Source organism: Chelonoidis abingdonii, chromosome 1 (assembly GCF_003597395.2).
Source record: "Chelonoidis abingdonii isolate Lonesome George chromosome 1, CheloAbing_2.0, whole genome shotgun sequence".
NCBI classification, from domain to species: Eukaryota; Metazoa; Chordata; order Testudines; family Testudinidae; genus Chelonoidis; species Chelonoidis abingdonii.
This window is the reverse complement of record NC_133769.1, coordinates 271,219,725-271,239,779: the sequence shown is the minus strand read 5'-3', so window position 1 is coordinate 271,239,779 and position 20,055 is coordinate 271,219,725. Positions and strand designations below refer to the sequence as shown.

At 44.3% G+C, this 20,055-nt stretch overlaps 1 protein-coding gene and 1 long non-coding RNA gene across 2 annotated transcripts in view; both read left to right on the top strand.

The window, feature by feature from the left end:
* The first annotated feature begins 442 nt into the window (after positions 1-442).
* Positions 443-3,995, top strand: ZIC2 (Zic family member 2). The gene is made up of 3 exons (XM_032769603.2): positions 443-1,648; positions 3,329-3,492; positions 3,771-3,995. The coding sequence occupies exons 1-3, from the start codon at positions 649-651 to the stop codon at positions 3,993-3,995; spliced, it is 1,389 nt and encodes a 462-aa protein (XP_032625494.1). The 5' UTR covers positions 443-648.
* A 15,630-nt stretch (positions 3,996-19,625) lies between these two features.
* The window catches only part of LOC116818584 (uncharacterized), a 5,396-nt gene continuing 4,966 nt past the window's right edge, over positions 19,626-20,055 (top strand). Inside the window, exon 1 of the long non-coding RNA XR_004372210.2 lies at positions 19,626-19,802. This is a non-coding gene — a long non-coding RNA (uncharacterized LOC116818584). The remainder of the gene's footprint in view (positions 19,803-20,055) is intronic.

Genomic DNA, 20,055 nt, shown 5'->3' with positions numbered 1-20,055 from the left:
ATTGTTTTTAATCCGCATCTCCCCGCTCCTTCTCCTCTCCCCTCCCACCATCCTCCCCCCCAGCTCAGACCCAACTTAAAGAAAGAGAGGAGGCTTCGGGGAGAGGACAGAGCCGCGGCTGCTTCCTTCATCCGTGGGAATTCATTCCTGCGAGTTTACTACGTGAGACACATCTCATGCCCAGCCGAGAAGAAGAGGAATAAAAAAGGGGGGGCAGGGGAGACCCCAGCCGCAGGAGGAGAGGGGGGAAACCAGCGAGGTGTGGAGGTGCAGGGAGGCATCAAAGGGGCCAGCGCTTCTGGGGGTGCGGAGCTCAGGGCGGAGGTTGGCGGCAGTGACATTTCCTTGGCAGGGTGTGTGTGTGTGTATTGCAGGGAAAAGCAACGCGATTGTCCCCCTCCCTTTTTCCCTCCCCCCCCGCTCCCCCTCCTCTGTCCTGCCCGCCCGCCCCCGCCTCAGCTCCTTTAATACACTTTGGTTCTCCGCCTGGCTTTGGACTCGTCTCTCTGTGGCTCGCTCGCTCGCTCGGCGGCTGCGGCTCGGTGCAGCGGGGGGAAGCCTGGTCCCTGGATACTGCTGCTGGCGTGTGGTGGCCGGGAAGGAAGAGGAGCAGCCGCGGGGGAGGCAGCGGAGAGGAGCGGTAGGACCATGCTGCTGGACGCCGGACCCCAGTTCCCTGCCATTGGAGTGGGCACTTTCGCTCGGCACCATCACTCGGCCGCCGCCGAGATGCAGGACCGGGAGCTGAGCCTGGCGGCGCAGAACAGCTTTGTGGACTCGGCAGCCCACATGGGGGCTTTTAAACTCAACCCCGGGGCCCACGATCTGTCCCCCGGCCAGAGCTCGGCTTTCACCTCGCAGGCTCCCGGCTACCCAGCGGCAGCCTTGGGGCCCCATGCCGCCCATGTCAGCTCCTATTCCGGGGCGCCTTTCAACTCTACCCGGGACTTCTTGTTTCGCAGCCGGGGCTTTGGGGACTCGTCTCCGGCCGGCGGCCAGCACGGGATCTTTGGCCCTGCGGCCGGGACCCTCCATCACCCGCACACGGACGCTCAGAGCCACATCCTCTTCCCCGCCATTCACGACCAGCACGGCCCCCACGCCTCCCAAAACGTCCTGAACGGGCAGATGAGGCTGGGTTTGCCCGGGGAGGTCTTCGCCCGATCGGATCAATACCGCCAGGTCTCTAGCCCCAGGACTGATCCCTATTCGGCGGCTCAGCTGCACAACCAGTATGGCCCCATGAATATGAATATGGGCATGAACATGGCAGCTCACCACCATCACCACCCAGGTGCCTTTTTTCGATACATGAGACAACAGTGCATCAAACAAGAGCTGATCTGCAAGTGGATCGACCCCGAGCAGCTGAACAACCCCAAAAAGAGTTGCAATAAAACTTTTAGCACCATGCACGAGCTGGTCACCCATGTCTCGGTGGAACATGTTGGGGGACCCGAGCAGAGCAACCATATCTGTTATTGGGAGGAGTGTCCCCGGGAAGGCAAACCTTTCAAAGCCAAATACAAACTGGTCAATCATATCCGAGTGCACACGGGAGAGAAGCCCTTCCCCTGTCCTTTTCCTGGCTGTGGGAAAGTTTTCGCCAGATCAGAAAACCTAAAAATCCACAAAAGGACACACACAGGTAATTATGTTTGGTTTAGAAGATTTAAAAATGGCTTATGGGTTTAAAAAAATGCACTGAAAGATGCTCCCGTGTGTAAAGACTTCCATGTTCAGCATGCTGCAGCGTTTCCCGGGTGTTTTCTCCGGCTCTTTCAGTTTGAAATGATTTTTTTTACTAATTGCTTTATATCTGTGGTCATTTATTAATGTGAAAACATGTAAAGACTTGGCCGAACTCTTTCCCTTTCAAAGTAAAATACAGGCGAGATATATTAATTGATACTATTAAAATATGGCTTGACATATGTATAGATAAAAGATTGTCCGTGAGTAATGTACACATTTATATATGACTTGGGTGTGTGCGTACGTGCATAGGTATTGTAAATATAAAAATATCTCGCAGTAAGTGGCGAAATGTCCCTTTCTGGGAATGCTTTTCATTAAATTTAAATGGTGTGAGTGATGGCAATAAAATTTTCTAATTTAGAAAGTGTTTTTAAAGTCTCATGTGAGGTGGTTTAGGGGGGTGTTGCAACAGTTTATTAAATTATATAATAGGTAGCAGAGGATTTGAAGTTCAAAAACTTACACAAAAATCAGGTCAGACATGAGAGAACACAACACTTCCTGGGGGTAAATTGTGTGAGCTGAACAGTAACAAAACAAACGCATCGTCCTGCTTCATAGAGTATTCATTTACTATTACTTCCAGCTTAGAATTCTGCCAGAGTATTTCATAAAAGACAGCCAAATATTTCAGCAACTTCCACTATAAATATTTACTTGAATACGGGTAAGATCTATAGGCCTATTGTTTTCTTAAGTGTTAAGAATGATGCTAGGTGCGAGACGAGCTTTAACAAGGTTTAAAATTTGAGAAATTTATTTGCATGAAATGCCCGCACTTAAGTCATTGTGTCTGAGCGGATGTCTTTAAGAAACAATTTAGGTGCTAATGGAATTTAATGTTAAATGGTTCCCCCTCCAAATGGGTGGATGTTTGAGTTCTCACCTCCAAATTACTCTGAGCATTTGGAATTCTGGCAACAAGGTGAAGAAATAGTATGAAAATTAAATGGAGTATTTTACAGACATTTAGTTTTCCCCAGCGGATATGTGTTTACTTCCAAGATCCATACATGAAATAAAATGTGTGTAGCCTTAACTGTTTTGTTAATGGTTTATAGTTTAACAGGGTATTGGATTTTATATAAAGGTGCAAACGTCTCAATTTAAAAAAAAATGCTTTCGAGACGATTGTGTTATAGCACCAGTTGAAACAAAACAAAATCCGTAAATTCATTGGAGCCATATCGTGTCACCAGTTTTGACGGAGAACTTCGTACTGGTTTCACTGGGGACACTGGGGAGTCCTACTTAAAAAGCAATGGCGAGATATGGCTCCAATATTTTTGTATTTTATGATAAAATATCTTGTCAGTAATGAAGTGATTAGTTCATAGCTTCACATCAAGGCGTCCTCAGAAAACAATCCACACAGTGACATCAATCTTTTGTTAACCATTTTAGTGGATTTGACATTGGTAAACAAAGCATTCGAAATTTAAAAAAAAATACAATTCTTCCTATGAACCCCTATTTTAAGGCAGGCATTTGTGGATTATTGTGCGATAAGTAGGGGAGAAGTCCAAGTTGATTGTTTACTGTAACCAAATCCTCCTCGTTTATCTTCCAGGAGAAAAGCCTTTCCAGTGTGAATTTGAAGGTTGTGACAGACGTTTTGCCAACAGCAGCGATAGGAAGAAGCACATGCATGTCCACACTTCAGATAAGCCCTATCTGTGCAAAATGTGCGACAAATCCTACACCCACCCCAGCTCTCTGCGGAAGCACATGAAGGTATAATACCACACCGCTGTTTTTCCAGCTGACATCCTCTGAGTGGGTCGGTTTGGGAGAAGGGTTTAACTCGCATTTTCTTTATTGGGAAGGGAAACAAAAGCAGGAGCCGCCTCATCGGCAGATTATGAAGCCAGGGAGCCTTTGCTTGGCACAGGGTGCCGGACCTGGGCGCCTGGGAGTGCGCTGGCCCCGCGAGGCTGGTGTGAGCACTGGCCGGGGCTGCCTTGCGCACAGGGACACTTACTCCACCCTGTTTTGTTGCATTTGCTTTCCAGGTCCATGAATCTTCCCCTCAAGGCTCGGAATCGTCCCCGGCTGCCAGCTCGGGCTATGAGTCCTCCACCCCCCCAGGCCTGGTGTCCCCCAGCGCCGAGACTCAGAGCGCCACCAACCTGTCCCCAGCGGCGGCGGCGGCGGCGGCCGCGGTGTCTGCGGTGCACAGAGGCAGCGGCGGCGGGGGTGGCAGCGTCAGCGGACCCGGCGCGGTGTGGAGAGTCTGAGCGCGAGACACGCGTGCGCTCAAACTTCAACGAATGGTATGTGTAGGGGCCCTGCCGGACTGCTGGGCGAGGGTCCGCCGAGGAGGAGGAAGAAGCAGACGCACCGGAAAGGTGCTGGATCCTGTTTGGTTTGGGTTTCACTCTTACCCAGCGAAAGGATTAACAACTTAAACGGCTCTAGAGCCCAGGAGAGCAAATCCCCGCCAGAGCCTCCAAAACAAAAAATCCGCCACAGCTAAACTCTTCTTGTCTCCCACCCCCTTCCGTTGGCCCAAGACCCTCCATCGCGACCAGCTGTGTATATAGAGGACTCCTCCTTTCTCCTCTAAGGTGGTAAACGAAGTTTTATTCGATTTTCGGTGTATAGAAGTTCGTCCCGTTTGTAAACTACGGATTGATTTTCTCCCACCCCCAAAAAGTGATGGACTTTTTTCGTTTCTTTTCCCTTTTTAGTTCATCCATTTTTTAAGAAAAAAGTAACGTGGAAGAAAATGGTTTCTTTTGTAATTGTGATAATGAATATTGTGTTCTTTTTTAAGAGGCAATTTGATTGTAAACTTAATTCAACTATAGACTGGGGGAAAAACTGTGCCAAAGTCTCCATTCTGTTACACACACACCACCACCAACAACAATGCTTGTGAATGTATTTTTCTGTTAGCTGGGTTTACATGTGATGTTTTAGTGCTTTTGCAAGTTCAATTTGTTAGTTCCTGTTTGGAAGATTGTGAGGAAAAATAAACGTCGTGCCGTTAGCTTTTCCCTAATAACACCCTTCCTTCTGTAAATACCTGTTACCATATTTATCCATTTGTAATTAAATTATGGTATTAACTTGCTACAGAGGAAACAGTATTTATAAAGAATGTTTCTTAACTATAAATATGTACAATTGTGAGCATAAACTGTTTCAGATTTTTTATTTGAAGGTTTAAGTGGTTTCATCATTTCTTGTGATATGTTTTGAGAGTAATGCATACAGAAATATAATAAAATGTGTTGAAACTGCATGTACTGGTTCTTTTTACGTCCAAAGGCTTTCTTTAACTGGGTAGGATGCACCTAAAGAATGAAAATCAGTGTAGCTAGAATATGCAAAACATTTTTTAAAAATTAGCAAAATCACCTTAGGGTAATTTTTTTTAAAATTATATAAAATTTCTTCAGTTATGATAGCGTTAACTTTCCTCCAAAACATCCTTTTTTAAAAAAACAACAACAACAAACCCCTACATTATGTGCCAATAAAACAATAACATTTTGGAAAGCCCTGTGATGACAATAAGAGTGAGCTTTTCAAGTATTCTACTATGTATATATGTTAGGTATATGTTTACACTGAATATAAGATACCTCGAGCTTTCCTCAGGAAAGTATACATTTGTCATCTGTTTTACTCTATTATATTTATGTTCTACATTACTTGTTTTTGTAGAAGGTACCAAAAATAGTGCACACTGGAATGTGGGTGGATTGGAAATTCACATTGACCTAAAGTTGTTCCTTTGGTCATGACATTTTAAAATTTACATTTATTGTTTAAATCCTTAAAATATTGTTACAGCTTATATACACCACTGAAGAAGTGAAAGACAGCATAGGGTAGCTTCATTTTCTCTTAAAGAAACATTTTAAATCACTTTTAAAGAGCCCATAGAGTGATTTTACTTAAAATGTATTAGATGAGTAATCAACACAAACAAATCTACAGCTGTTAATCGTGGGGTTTGCAAGGAAAAAGAATAAATCTTGATCTTAATTAACTCTTTCTTGCCGCTGGATTTTAGTGGGGGGATGAAAGGGTGTGGACCAGCATCCAGGCTTTCTTAAGGAATTAGACATCAAATAAAAAAGGGGGTTTTCCCCTTTAATGGGCAGGAAGCGGCTTTCTAGGAATAACGGAATAATCAAGACACCCAAGGCGTGTGTGGCACATCTTGGGGATCTTGGAAAGCTTGGATTTTGCCAAACCGATATCTAGCCACGTAAGTATTGAAAACAGGCAGATCCGAAGAGCCAACTCCTCGGAATAGGACTCCTAGCGCCCTATTGTGGCTACACTGTTTTCAGCAAAAACATGTACAGATCCGTTTGCCTCTCAAACGCAGCCAACCACAGCAGCTTTCTCTCCTCCCAGTTATCGTTTTGTTCTCCGAGTTGAAATGACAATAGAAGTGTCCCACGATGGCTGGGGAGCTGTGTGTGCTTGTGGGATCCTCTTCTCTTTGTGGATGGGAATGACACACGGCTGGGAATGAACGACACATGCTCAGCAGCAGAAGACTAAATCCCATGGGGGGGGAAGGGGAAGAGCTCCTGAAAATCTCCCCAAATGCTGCTCCAGGAGCAGTTTTGGTAGGGTTCAGAGACTGCACCCTTTCCATATTGCGCTCTTCTGCGGGTTGGAGTCTGGCGTTCATTCAGGTTGCATAATGTAAGACCCTGAAGTAATCAAACAGCTATTAAAATCTAATTTATGTTCTGTAATAATATTACGCAAAATTATTAAAGTCATTGGCACACGCCGCCGATCCCTTGGAGAGATCTCTGGAAAAGGCAGCTTGAGTAAAGTTCTTTTCCTGTTGAAAAATGTAACCTCATTTAGAGGGCTTGTTTCAGATTAAAATGTGTTCGAGGTATGGTTGAAATTCTGGTTATTTTTTGTAACCATCCTCCCCACCACCCAGCTATTGCTACCCTGTTTCCGAGCGGGTTCAAGTTAGTGTGGGGGACTGTAGAAATTAACGCACAGCGCTGGAGAAACATTCCCCTTGCAGAACAATTCCTCTGCTATTTTTTAGTCCTACAAACTCTTCCCCCAGGGTTTTGTGTTTGGTTGTCTCCTGTGCATAGGAGGTAGCTCCCTGACCTCGGCGGGAGGGAAAGCAAGTCTGTGGAGGAAGAGGCATCCTTATTCTCCTCGGAGTTAGTCGAAGTGGCCGCCCAGGGTTAGCCCAGCCGGTTGAAGGGAGCGGCTTCGGGGCTGTTGCTGGCTCGTCCACCGGTTCCCCGCTCTGTGGCTGGCCATGCACTCAGGAGCTATTGATTGCAGCTCCGCTCTTCGCTTCCATTTGTCAGCCCGCAAGAGCGTCGGGAGAAGTTTGTACTTCGCTTGCTATCGACTGTGGTTTCCCTTTCCCGGCTCTGGAAACAGATTCTCCGCCGCCCGCCAGCTGGAGTTGTGTTTTCATGTCTTGTAGCCTAATCTCTGTTTTGGCGTGAGATCCCTGCCGTAGGACCGACTAGCTCTATTAAATAACCCCATCACCACCAGAACCGCAACGGGGCTGGGCTCTCTCCCGGCCATTATTTAGGAGCAGCAGATACCGAAAAGTAAAACAAGTCCCCGCCGCCCGGCTAACAAAGCTGCCTTTTCATGACGGGCCCTGGGGAAGGGAGGGCAACAACCGTGGTCATGAGAATGGCTTTTTTTCTTTCCCTCGCCAGACTGGCCATGAACTTGAACTTGAATTTGACTTGGCTCGCCCGCTACATAAAGTAAAGCAAGGCTGCCCGGCTTTCCCAGGACCCAGGCAGGGCCCACACTGCCTCTGTGGTTAGTAATAGTTCATAATACATATAAACCGCCTTTCCTTCTGAGCCTAGTGATTTCTATGGCGATTGCCAGCTTTTCAGGGTTCCCAGCGGACATTGTGTACGACTCGACAGCACAAACACACACACACACGCATCCGTGGGGCTGAGGGGTTCTCTGGGGACTGGAACCAATGGGCAGGACACAGCCGTCTGGGCTTGGCAGATGCAGCTCTGCAAGCAAGACCCCTGTCTCTATCTCGCCGGCTCCTTCTCTTCATCCATCTCCTCTCTCCCACCTTCCCCCCCACCCCGCCTTCTTCCCTCCCTCTCTCCCCCCTCCTCTCACTTTTCTCTTTGTCTCTCAGGTTGAGCCTGGTGTTTCCAAACCTGGAGTCTCTTGCTCGCTGCACTTTTGCACACCCCGAAGGGAAACCAAGGACAAATCGCAGGCAAGGCCTGTGGCTCTCTTGGCAGCCCTGAACCCTGCTGCATCCGTACCCCTCCTCGCACGCCAAGGAGTTGGAGCGAGCCAGCTCTATTCCCCAGCACACAAACTAAAGGCCAGGGCGGCACTGAGGTTTGCAGAAGAGCTCCAGTGGTCTCTGTCTCGCACACACCTAGTTCCAGTGAGATAACAAAAGGGGGGCAGGCTTTCACAGCTAAGGTGGCAGCATTCACTTTGAAAAACACAATATATCAAATGCGATGCACAGATTACACGTATTTACTGCAAAATTGCAGCTTCTTTTGCAATGAGGTAGCTGTATTACACCGAAAATCAATATCAGGCAATACTGTTATTTTTATCACTTCTCCTGATTTTGGATTTTGACTTTTTCTTCATATGCCCTGTGGAGTACATTTAACGATTTTACCTTTAGCTGGTTTCCTAAAACTTTGTTCCCAAAGCTGCAAACTCAGATGTAATTTAGAAAAGAGTTTAGATGTTTTCTCCTGATTTCTCCCTGCCTGTAGGTAATATAGCTTGTATCGAGTAATTTTCTAAAATAGCCTACCTTTACCTGTACCTTTATTTGACATGACTGTAACAAATCAAACACTTTTTAAAACTATTTAAGCATCCCTAGGGGGAAAAAACTCCGTGTGCCAGGGAGGCCAGCATTAAAGTTATATATTTAATACGATGTGAGTTATTTTATGATTTAATACCCAGAACAGGCTCCCTTCTGCCCAGCAAAATAAAAATACAACATAAAATACAAGCTAAAGGTCAGCTTGCCTGGGATCAGCCCCGCAGAGGATTCATATGGAGAGTCTACAAGATTGTTCAGTTTCATTCTGTCTAGACTCCACTAAGCCTATAGCAGCCTTTTAAGTTTCTCCTTTGTTTTCAGAAATTCACACACTCTTTTTTTCCTACCAAATATGAAGACAGCAACCGACACAAAACTGCTACCCAGCCGCATGTGCTCACAGGACATGCTAATTGGTACAGCGAGGTACGTATATTTTTCATCTACAACTTTTTGGGATTTGGGGCTGGCTTCCTCCCTTCGGCCCCCCGAAACACACAAACTGGAGGGCTTCTCATTTTACAAGCCGAGACTCTGGTATTGTAGTGCAAACGTAAGCAGCAGCGATTAAAACCACTCTAGGGCACCATGACTCCCTCGCTTCGAAAGTGCGATTTAACTCAAGTTCTGTGGATTTTTACTTCCTTCATTCTGCAGCGTCTCTCCTCCGCCCTCCCCACGCACACGCCGAAAGATTTCACTGCCCAAAATGTCCGTGTTTAGTGCTTGCCCTTTTCAAAGGGGGTGCCAGAGGTTTCATGCCTTTATTTAATCATACTTCAAAGTCATTGCTGCTATACTGTTGTCCTAAGGAGAGGAAGCATAACACAAAACGTACTGGCGATCTGACTTCCTACCAGGGAGTTGCACCGGGCAGTAAACAATAACAGGTTATTCCTAATACCTACCATCCTCTAGCATTTTAACATGTTTCAAATAGCTTTTTAATGACGCCCTCGGTGGAATTTTTATGGCCGGGCTATACATTTCTGAGCTGCAAGAAGTTGTTAGTTTACCATTTTTAGACCAACCCTCCTAATTCTTGGTGTAAGCCCAGGTGTGGGAGCCATCTGTTGCTTCCTATATGGGAAAACAATTTCTTAATTAACCAGGACACTTCACCTTTTTTGCCACGATCCACACAGACAGAGGGTTGAGTTTTGATGCGAATGTCACCTCTTTAAAATATGATATAAAACTGTTAACGTTCCTGTTTTCACGGGCATACGCGTAGGCTGGGGCTAGGAGCAGAGGTGACTGCCAATTAGTAGTTTTATATTTAGAGACCATTTTCTAGAGATGAACAATATACGGGAAACACAGGTTCTATGGGAAACATGGAAAATAGATCTGGAGTCTCAGATTGCAGTGGTGAATATTTTCTGCCCAAATCTCTTTCCAGCGATTTCCAAGATGCAACAGTTTGATCTCTACTGTCTAGCTCCCCGCCTCTCGCTTTGATTATTGGGGAACTGATATGCCGCAGCCAGCGGAGGTGCTGGGTTCCGGGCCAGGAGGAAATGCTTGTTGCTCTGGTCAGGAGTATAATGTGGGTGGTTAATGTGAGGGCTCCTCCTTGCACCAGTTACAATTACCAGATACAGATATGGACGGTCTAGTTCACACACCAGGGACCCACTTCAACATAGCAACTTCATCAGAACTGGGCTGGTGAATATTTTTGTGAGCGTCTCTGCAGAGTTGTCTTTTAGTGGAGGTCTCGCAGGAGAGCGATTGTTTTGTTTTGTTTGGATCTTGATTTAAGCCAGTTGCTTGTGGCGGAGAAAAGAGCAATGTCCATTCCGACTTTTAAAGTAACAATCCGCAGTGTGTGTGAACAGCCCTGCCTCGCTTTCTAGTCCTAGTCGCAGGCTGCGGATTAAATAACAGTTTTAATGAGAACGGTGGCTATTGCTGCATTAGGTGGTGCTAGTTATGAAGATGATCTGACCTGTTTTGATGAAGATGATATGACCTGTAGGGAGAGAGTGAAAGGTCAGCTACATGCAGTGACCAGATTTCTGCTCATTCCTGGCACATGCTGCTACGATATTGATCCATGGAGAAAGATAAACATAAAAGCCAGATCCTATGTCATGAATACTAATGAATGTTGGTTCCAGATTTTAATTGGTATTGACTTCTTTTTTTTTCCACGGTAAACATTTATTGCAGACCTCCGTGAAGCAAATCTTCGCTGGTTTTCCTTTTCCACTGTATCTCTCTCTTGTTGCAAATCTTCCCAGCAATTTACTTTCCCGAACAGCGAACGTGTAATCCCAGAGACGTCATTGCCTGCACTCAGTTCCCTATCACAGTTCACAGGGGGCAGATATTATTGAATTCATTAAAACTTGAAACGCAGAAAAGTTCTCATAAAATGCACTATTTCGACCAGGACTCACATTTCGACCTTCCGGTTATTTATTCAATATATTTCCTTGTATCATTATGTGGTGAACTTGTTCTTCTTTATTTTATCTTATCTCCGGACGCTGGACCAAAATTATCAGTATAAATAGGGGAGTGATTTCTGGTTAGAGACATCCGAGTTCCTGAAATGTTAGGAGACTAGTCATCCCCATACATAAACATTACAATTATCGCGGAGAAGCACTCATTTCAAATTAACTTTCCTCTCTCGTTTTATCTGTTCTGTGTATGTAAAATAGAAATGGAAACACACTGAAGCGAGTTCAGAAATGTTTCCAGCGATGCCCCTCTTACGAATTTACTGGTTAATAATCACTTTATCTGCAAACTAGTATCTGAATGGTTTTGTCTTATGAAATTGACTCATTTAGCTGGGAACCAGGTGAAGCTGTGTGTGCCATACCGATAGTAACACATCCGCTTCATACTGCTGTTAACTTAACAGAGCCAAATGCACTATGTACCGTGGGCACAACCCGCTGTACTAAAACAATCAGCTCTATCAAGCTGACATCTTTGAAAAAGTTAAACTCATAGGTCACATGGTTATAAATCATTTTCAAGCAAGTAACTCCAGGAAAGATTCCCCCCAGCCCTTTACACTTTTCAGGCTATTTTTTTTTTATCCCCGGAGTGATTTATTATGTAAGTAATTTTAGGGGATACAGTTTACAGCCTGAATTATTAGACTGAACACCTCTGGCTGACACCACAGTGCATTTTTTTCCTGCCTGCAGCTGTGAGTCACTGCTCCATTTTCAGACCAAACCTCTGCGCATTCCTTTACAATGTAGACTTCCTTCTTGCACAGATCAAACAGGCTTCAGCCAATGTGTTTATTTTAAAATACAGGAAAATTAAAACTAAACATGGGCTTACAAAGAAAACAAATGCATCATTTATTTCCCTATCCTCCCCTCCCCCCCCCCCAAAAAAAAATTAACCACGGAGCTGAATAGTCCTCTGAAAGAAAACATTATCACAGCAGAGTCGAAACAATTTATTTCAACCGAAATGCTGAAAGAGGAATGGATCCCTTTGTTTTGTATTGCGGGTATGTTTTTAATTATACGTGGAAATATCAGGGGGAAATGCTGTAAATGTAACCTCCCCATAGCACACTTTCGCTGGTTATTTAACTTCCAATACTACAAGCCCAAACCAGACATACTAAGCAAAATAATCTCAGTATTCTGCTAAATGGTTTACAGACGGGATTCCGGATTTGGATAGCTGCTCAGGGCCTGGTCTATTGAAAGGCCTCACAGAATCGGGCCCCGTACAGAGTCGATTTCACCGCTGTCTGTCGTTTCAGAGTTGTTGTCTATTGTTTGTTTGTTAATGAAGGTGACATGTTCCAGTTGCCGGCCCTACTTCTAAACCACTTCAAAGCCTTCAACGTGGTGGTGATTTAAAAGCCTCCTTGCAGCCTAGCTGCCCTTACGCTTAGCAATCTTCCTCCATATTTAACATCTGCTTTAGGTATAGATAGAGATAGATTTTAGCTGTCTGCTTTTAATGCAATTTACTCCTCACCTCTCAAAACGCCTTCATGGGAACTGCTGAACTTTTTCTTCTCTTCAATACAGACTTGATTCTAGCTCCTCTTTCCTCCTGTCTTTTGCCCTGAGATAGATTTCGTCTCGTCTTTTCTCCACTCATCCATGCGTTCTTCATTCATCTCTTTACACATACAGTCAAAGAATGAAATGTCAATACCAGGGAACAGGACAGACGCTCTTTCACTTATTAGCTAACCTTAATTGCCCATACGTACAAAAAAGACGATTCCCTGGAAAACGGATCAAGAACTTTGGGAAACTGATCAAAAATCTTACTGGAACTTTGAATAATTGAATTAAAGCTAATAATCGCAGTGCGGTGTTTCTGCAGGTGAAAGGCTGGGAAGGTTTATGACCTTATTTAACAGGAACAACTCCAGCTTCCCTAAATTATTCACTAGGACACACCGATCACTTTTCGAGAAAACGAATCATCTCTTGGATCCCTTGTGATTGCACGGTAACTTCTGGTTAAAATTTAAGGCTTAAAGTACATATAATTGGTTAATAATTCAATGCTTATGTACAGAAATATATTACCAGCACAATCGTAAAGAAACTGAAGTTGCTCACTCAACTTTTAGTATTATAAAGATGAGTAAAGTGACTAATTAGATGAGTGTACAGGTGAATGTCGTTTTTCTCCCTTAGAGCTGGACATGATTGTGTGAGCTGGTTGTTTGCCAAGTGTTTGACTTTTATTTCAAGTCTGAAAACCTGAACTTCAGCCTATTTAGGAGGGGTGGGGGAGAGAAGGACTCAATCCGTTGTATTGTCCGATTTGGATTGCTAAAAGTCAGCAAAGACAACACAGAAATCTTTGGACAGCCGGTTCCGCGTATCTGACTGGCTATTCCTGAATATTTGGATATACTTGGTAATGTGCTTTTGCTTCTTCAGTGTCACCTGGGCAGTATAGGAGACATTGGATCCCATCCCGCTCTCAGATCCCATTGTCCGATCTGGCAGGATCGGGCCGCTTCTGACTTACCTTATTACTATTCGTAATGACTTTTGACGCGCATTTCTGTATTTGAATGAAGCAGGGTAAGAAGAGGTGAATTATGCAGTATACACTACAAATCACCAAGATGGAACTTATTCTACACGGGACAGCATGGCTTCTCCATCAGACTGTGAGTCTTTTATCTTTACTGCGCTAGAAACCCACCATATATATGCATAACTTTTGAATAAATCCTTTGAAAAAGATTTGTGATCTGCTGATACATTGTCAGGAAGAAAAGCTCCACAACTGTGAATCACACACACATACGAGCACGCGCGCACACACACACAAGCGCTCACACACTAGTTGGGAAAATACTATTTTTTTCCCTATGCTAACACTGAACGGGGAAGAGCTAGACATTTACTACATATCAAAAGTGTTTAGCTGACAAATTGATCTTGATCTTTGACGATTCTCCAGCTGACTAGGCGGTTGGAAGTTTCAAATTGCGGGTTTGGCTAGTTCCTTTGGGCAGAACTCCTGCGCTATTTCTCTTGGCATTGAGTTCTTGGTAGGCATTTTCTATAATTTCTTGTATCACTTCAGCACTTAAACCGATCTCTGAAACGTCTGCAGGCGAGATGAGTGTCAAAAGGTGCTGCAGTTGGCTTGTCTTGTCTGCCTCAAAGGGGAAAGCGCACTTTGAGAGCTGATGCTTTGGGATGGGAGGCAGAAAACGCCGAGACAACTTAGCCTTTATTTGGGCAGCTAAAATTTCTCCCAGGTTCGTGGTCCCACGGTTGTGTGTACAGTATATGTCATAATGTATTTTGTAACAATTTTAAAGTCGCTCTTGACTTGTGCTTTGGTCTGGATCCTTTAACCCGTCGATTCAGGTGCAATGTAACAAGACTAATCGAAGCAAGAATTTACTTCGAAAATTAATCTGTTTAGCGTTTGCCTGTGCAAAAAGGCTGTATTCAAGGCAACAATCATTATTTGGCTCTGGTCTTCGGGTTTCATTCGGTTCCTTAACACCCGTTATACTTCGAAGAACTAAAAATCAGCCCCTTTATAGGTAAATCGTCAATTATACTCTGAGTAGTATTTGGTTTCACAGTAGTTTTACTAAAGAACAAACAAATATTGAAAATATGTGTTAGATAGATTCAAAATACTGCCGAGAGATCATTAGCTTTCCCTTACATACTCCTCTCATAATTACCCAACTTCGCTATCATTTTTGGTTTCACGTATTACACTCATATCAAATCCCTGAATTCCCCACAGTGCGTCTGCAGAATGGTTCCTAATTAAATGTGCTATTTGGGTTTCGCATCTGCAGACAAAAATAACTAATCGGCTGGATTTGTAAGTCCCGTGTATCACTCTCTAACTAGAGCGTGTTCTGCTGTCCAGCCCTTGATGAGCTAGCTGGTTGAATGTCTGGACATTGTGCCAAGGAGCGTATTTGAAGCAGATAAGTATGCATAATACAAATGCGTTTTGTTAGACCTGATGGATGCTATTTTTCCTTTAATAGGTTTGTAGCAAACTAACACAATAACACAATGTATTCCTTTTCAAGGTGCATTGTTAATAAAGTCTATTAAGAGTGCGTTGAGCTATTTCTCGCTCCTATTGAACAGTCTGTTGCTCAAACACAACAGCCAACAAGCGCCAGCTGCCTCAACAAAAGTAGAAACCTAACCCTTTTATGTAATGTTTTAACAGAAAAGGGTAGCTGTGTTTAATTAAAAACATTGATGTTTCACTGAAACAATGGAAACTCGAGTTCAAGTGGTGCTCTATTGATTTAAGATGATTTTACTAGCAATGGGTATAATTCCTTCTTTCTGCTTTCACTCGTGCTAAAGGGACCCTTCTTTCGGCATTATTTGGGTGAATGGTAAAAGACAGAGATGGCGATTGCCTTAGAAACCTGATTAACGCCACTTTGCTACAGGAGAAGGTGTTTAATTTCTGAGCGCACCCCATATTTTTTGTCAGTTTATTCACCGTAGGGAAGCTTTGAAAGTAGCTCCTCTCAGCAGGTTAAAAAGTGAAGTATGCGTCCTGGCATTTAAATGTCTTTGTTATTGTGTCAAGGCCAGTTGTTGGGAGCTGCATGGCCGGAATACTAACAGTTTGCAGCGAGTGGCGGAAAGTTCCTTTGTGTGCGTGTCCACACTTCTCACTTCGGTAACAACTTGATCTCTCTGCTGGGCTTTCAGCCCTGGGGCTTGAATGGGAAAGCCACTCTCCGAAGGGATACTTCTGGGCTGGGGCTTTTCAGGCTTTAATCATACACTGGGAAACGAAGCAGCTAGCTCTTGTCCCGGGAAAATAGAATTTAGCGCTGTACATTGGCCACGTGGAATAAAATACGTTACCGCAAAGAAATATGTCTAAGCCTGCTGCTCTTTAGCGCACTGGCATGTGTTGCTTTATATTTCCGCATCCAGGGCATGCACTAAAATCGTAACCCTCCCACGAGCCCACACTAGGGTGGTATAAATCACAGCCCTTAGCCCCACCACAGTGTGGGAAGCACATGCTTTTCCAGCAGGTTCGGGGTCTTGTTTCTTTTCGAGTCATCGGAATGATAAGAAATCCCTTCCCCCGGCTTTCCTTCGGGTTTAAAGGGAGGGCAACCCGCTCCCTCCTCGACAAGGCGTGGCTGTGAAATGACACAAAGCACGCGCCACCGCGGCTGGCTTGAAGGAAACCCCAAGGATACCCGCACACACCATCGCGCCTTGCTGCGCATCGGCAGCTCTCCGAAGCAAACCCGTGTCAGGAGGTAGGGAGTTAAACATTCATCTCTCTAAACTGAAGTCTCTAATCTGCCAGCTGCATCCAAACCCGCTCGGAGGCAGCGGGAGGGGGAGAGGATTCTCCTTTGCAGGGCGGGGGAGAATCATGTCCTCGCTTTTACTCCGGATTGCAATGAGTGGGTACGTCGTGCCGTGGATCAGGCGCCTTTCAAACAGGCGCCCTTTACACAGTGCTGGAAACTAGCGGCCCCCTCGCTGGCAGAGTGAGCAAGGAGCGCTCCAGAGAGAGAGGCCTGGGGAGACCAGAGGACTCCCTTCCCCAGGGGAACACCTCCCAGCTTCCCCCAGCCTCTCCCTCTCCAGTACCCACTCCTCTCCACCACCTCCACTCCTGCTCTGCCTCATTTCCTCCCCCATTTCCTTCCTGCCCCCCTATTCCCACTTCTGTTGAGCCCCACCTCCCACACCACCAATACCTGGTCCCCTCCCGACTCCCCCTTTCTACTGCCCCTCACCAGACTGTTGTCCAGGCTTCTTGGCACAGCCCCTTACGAGGTGCAGTATGTGCACTGTATTTCTTTCAAGAAAAAGTAAACATGTTGGGGTGTCTCTCCCCTATTTTCATAGGCAGCTCAACATCAGTTATGTCAGTCCCTCCCTCTCTTTCCACTCCAGCCTGCAGGATCCTGTTTTCACAATGTAGCCACATTTACAAAAGGACATCTCTGGACCTTAGGTTTTGTGGGGGAGTAAAGGAACACAGAGTGTCTTATAATGCTCGAGGAATCCCAGGGTCTTTTCCTTACTGCTGCATCCCATGGGTAATCCCACTTTGTGAATGAAGGCTATTGGGTCTAGCTGAAAAGAAACCTGGCAGATCACCTATGGAATCACAGGTAATGAGAGAGAGTATTTCTTCCCAGCCCCACCACCAAGCAACCTGCCTAATGACTAAATTTTGGTGGAGTATTTTTCTCTTCTCTTCATTATATATTATCTGTGGTTTACATTATTTATCAGAGGGGTAGCCATGTTAGTCTGGATCTGTAAAAAGTGACCAAGAGTCCTGTGACACCTTATAGACTAAATAGACATATTGGAGCATAAGCTTTTGTGGGCTTCTGACGGAGTGGATATTCACCCACAAAAGCTTATGCTGCAACACATGTTAGTCTATAAGGAGCCACAGGACTCTTTATCGCTTTTTACATTATTTAGTAATTCTATTAGGAAATGGTTACTTCCCTCCACAGCTTCCTGTGTGGCCTTCCACAGCCACTCTAGTCCTTTCACAAATGAATCCAGGCTAGACTGTGATAACATTACGCAGGACCTTACAATGTGAGTAGTCCCCCAGAAGACACTGGAACTGCTTGTGGGGTGACATACCATTTAGAGAGACTAAAGAGATCACAGCGCGTCTGGTCACATGTTATTAATTAAAAGCAGAATTGTAGGTAGAGCGAAAGTCTGCTTTCTCTGCACTGAGTCTAGGAACCTCACCTGTACCTCTAGGAGAACTTTACAAATACAAAATCTTGTTTCAAATGCAGAGCTGTATACTTCGTTAGGTTATTTCATATCCTGTCCCCAACTACCAAGGTGTATTATTCAAGTGTTTATGAATATTTGTAATTTGTAAAGAATATTACAAAATATGAGACAGTATTGGCTCCTTCAGCACATTATTATTTTTTTAAATTTATTTAGGACCAAATAATCAATATTTTCAAAGAATGAAGAACTTATTTTGAAGTGTTTAAATGTGTTAATGTTTTCTAAATAAGTCAAAGTGAGAGGAAATAATGTCAATTATTATAAATTATTATCACTTACTGTTTTCACCATGGTAGCATCTAGGCGTTCCAATCAGGGATCAGAACCCCATTGAGTAATTAACCATTGGAACAGTTTATCAAGACTTGTGGTGGATTCTCCATCATGGACAATTTTTAACTCAGGATTGACATTTTCCTAGAAGTTATGCCTTAGGAATTATTCTGGAGAAGTTCTGTGGCCTGTGCTACAAAGAAGGTCAAGACTAGATGATCACATTGGTCCCTTCTGGCCTTCAAATCTGTGAATTATGCAAGACACTGAATACATACATAAAAAAGGGACCCCTGCTCTGGAAAGCTTACAATCTAGATGACTGGTATTTGGCAAATGTCCTATTAAGATATTACTAATATTTTGCAATTGAGCAGGAACAATATAACAGGGTGACTTTCCTTTTAAGGTCTAGAGGCCTAGGGCCAGCCAAGCCTAGTTACTAAGTAGGTGCACCTGAGCAGAGGTCAGCTGATTCCTCTATAAGAGCAGCAGAAAACTGGAGTGGGTGAGTAGGGGGAGAAAACAGCATCAGCTCATTCCAGAAGGAGGACTGGGGACTCCTTATCTAAGAGAGAGACATTTACTGGACTTGGGGGGCTGGAGGGCCAATGAGTGTTAGAACTAAATAAACTGGTCCTTAAGACGGTGTTTTAATTACCTTTAGGACTCTGATCTGGAGTTTTGAGAAGTCCAAGAAGGGAAATAGAGGCAGGGTGGTGCAGAGTGACCTCCAGCCACAAAGGGGAGCATGGGAGGTGGCTGACTCTGGTAAAAGCAGAAAAATAGTTCTCTTGAGAGTCCTATGGGAAGAGAAGAAAAATACTCTTGAATATTCTGTTCATCCGTGCATGATACATAAATACCCTATATATGTAGATAAAGTTAGATGCAAATAATATCTGATTTATAGGTTCTGTGGGAACAATATACACATGACATATAAATAAAACATGGTGAAAGAACATTAAGTGGCAAGGTCAAGTACTCAAAATTTAGGAAATACCAGAATTAAGGTTGTGCCATGCAGACTTAATTTGATCCCCTCGTGCACAGACATTATGCTAGTCTTGTCCTATATCCACATGAGAAGTCTGTGGCAGAGTCAAGTTTAGAACCATGCTCTACAGTATCCCAATCCTGTGTCTTAAGTACAGAAGAAAAGCCTTTCTGTCTTTGGAAACCTCTGCCTCATTCTGAGCACTGAATGAGGCTAGGACTCTGAAAAATAAAGAGAATAGTTTAATTACAAATAGTGTAATTAAAGACTATATCACTGTATGTGATCTCCTAGATTAAAAAAAAAAAAACAAAAACAGCAAAATGAGAAATTCCATCATGTGGCACCAAACTGGATTCCCACATCACTACACCAACTGAGCTAATGGGGTAACTGGTAGCAGTAGTGGACTGTTATTGTCAAAGTAGACCAGCCACCAGAGGGAAGCAACTCAGGGGAAAGTCACAGTTTTATAGTCATTTTCCTTCATATCCTCTAGTCTAGGACATCTAAGAAGGGTTGATGCTGTTCAATGGCCAGACGAAAAGCAAGGAACTTGAAGGATTCAAATCCAGGAGGAGCCACTCCAGCACTGCTGTAGTTACTCCACATGCAGATATTGGGCTAAAGAAGCAGGCCCCATCAGTAGTCAGTAAACAACTACTGACTGTGTCTTCTTCTGGTAAATATATTTCAAATATTGTCTGTGAAACAAATATGTGTGTTAATTCATGTTCAAGTTCAGTAGTGATCATTTAAAAGAAGGTTCACTTGAAAAGCCAATGTTTACTCGCCTTGCTTACACAGGAAGTTCCACTGTGTGAGTGTGATGAACTGGGACTGTTCTTAATGTTTGCTCTGAATACTGTGTTGGTGCCTCAGTGTCCCCTAGGCAGTTCTTAAGTATCTAGGTGGTGGGATAAGGGTGTGTGATT

What these genes read in the sequence shown, in the direction of transcription:
- ZIC2 (XM_032769603.2), top strand. Translation starts at nt 649, where the DNA reads ATGCTGCTGGACGCCGGACCCCAGTTCCCTGCCATTGGAGTGGGCACT. An exon ending in CCACAAAAGGACACACACAG is followed by an intron (nt 1,649 to 3,328) that starts GTAATTATGTTT and finishes TTTATCTTCCAG; the next exon opens with GAGAAAAGCCTTTCCAGTGT. An exon ending in CTCTGCGGAAGCACATGAAG is followed by an intron (nt 3,493 to 3,770) that starts GTATAATACCAC and finishes TTTGCTTTCCAG; the next exon opens with GTCCATGAATCTTCCCCTCA.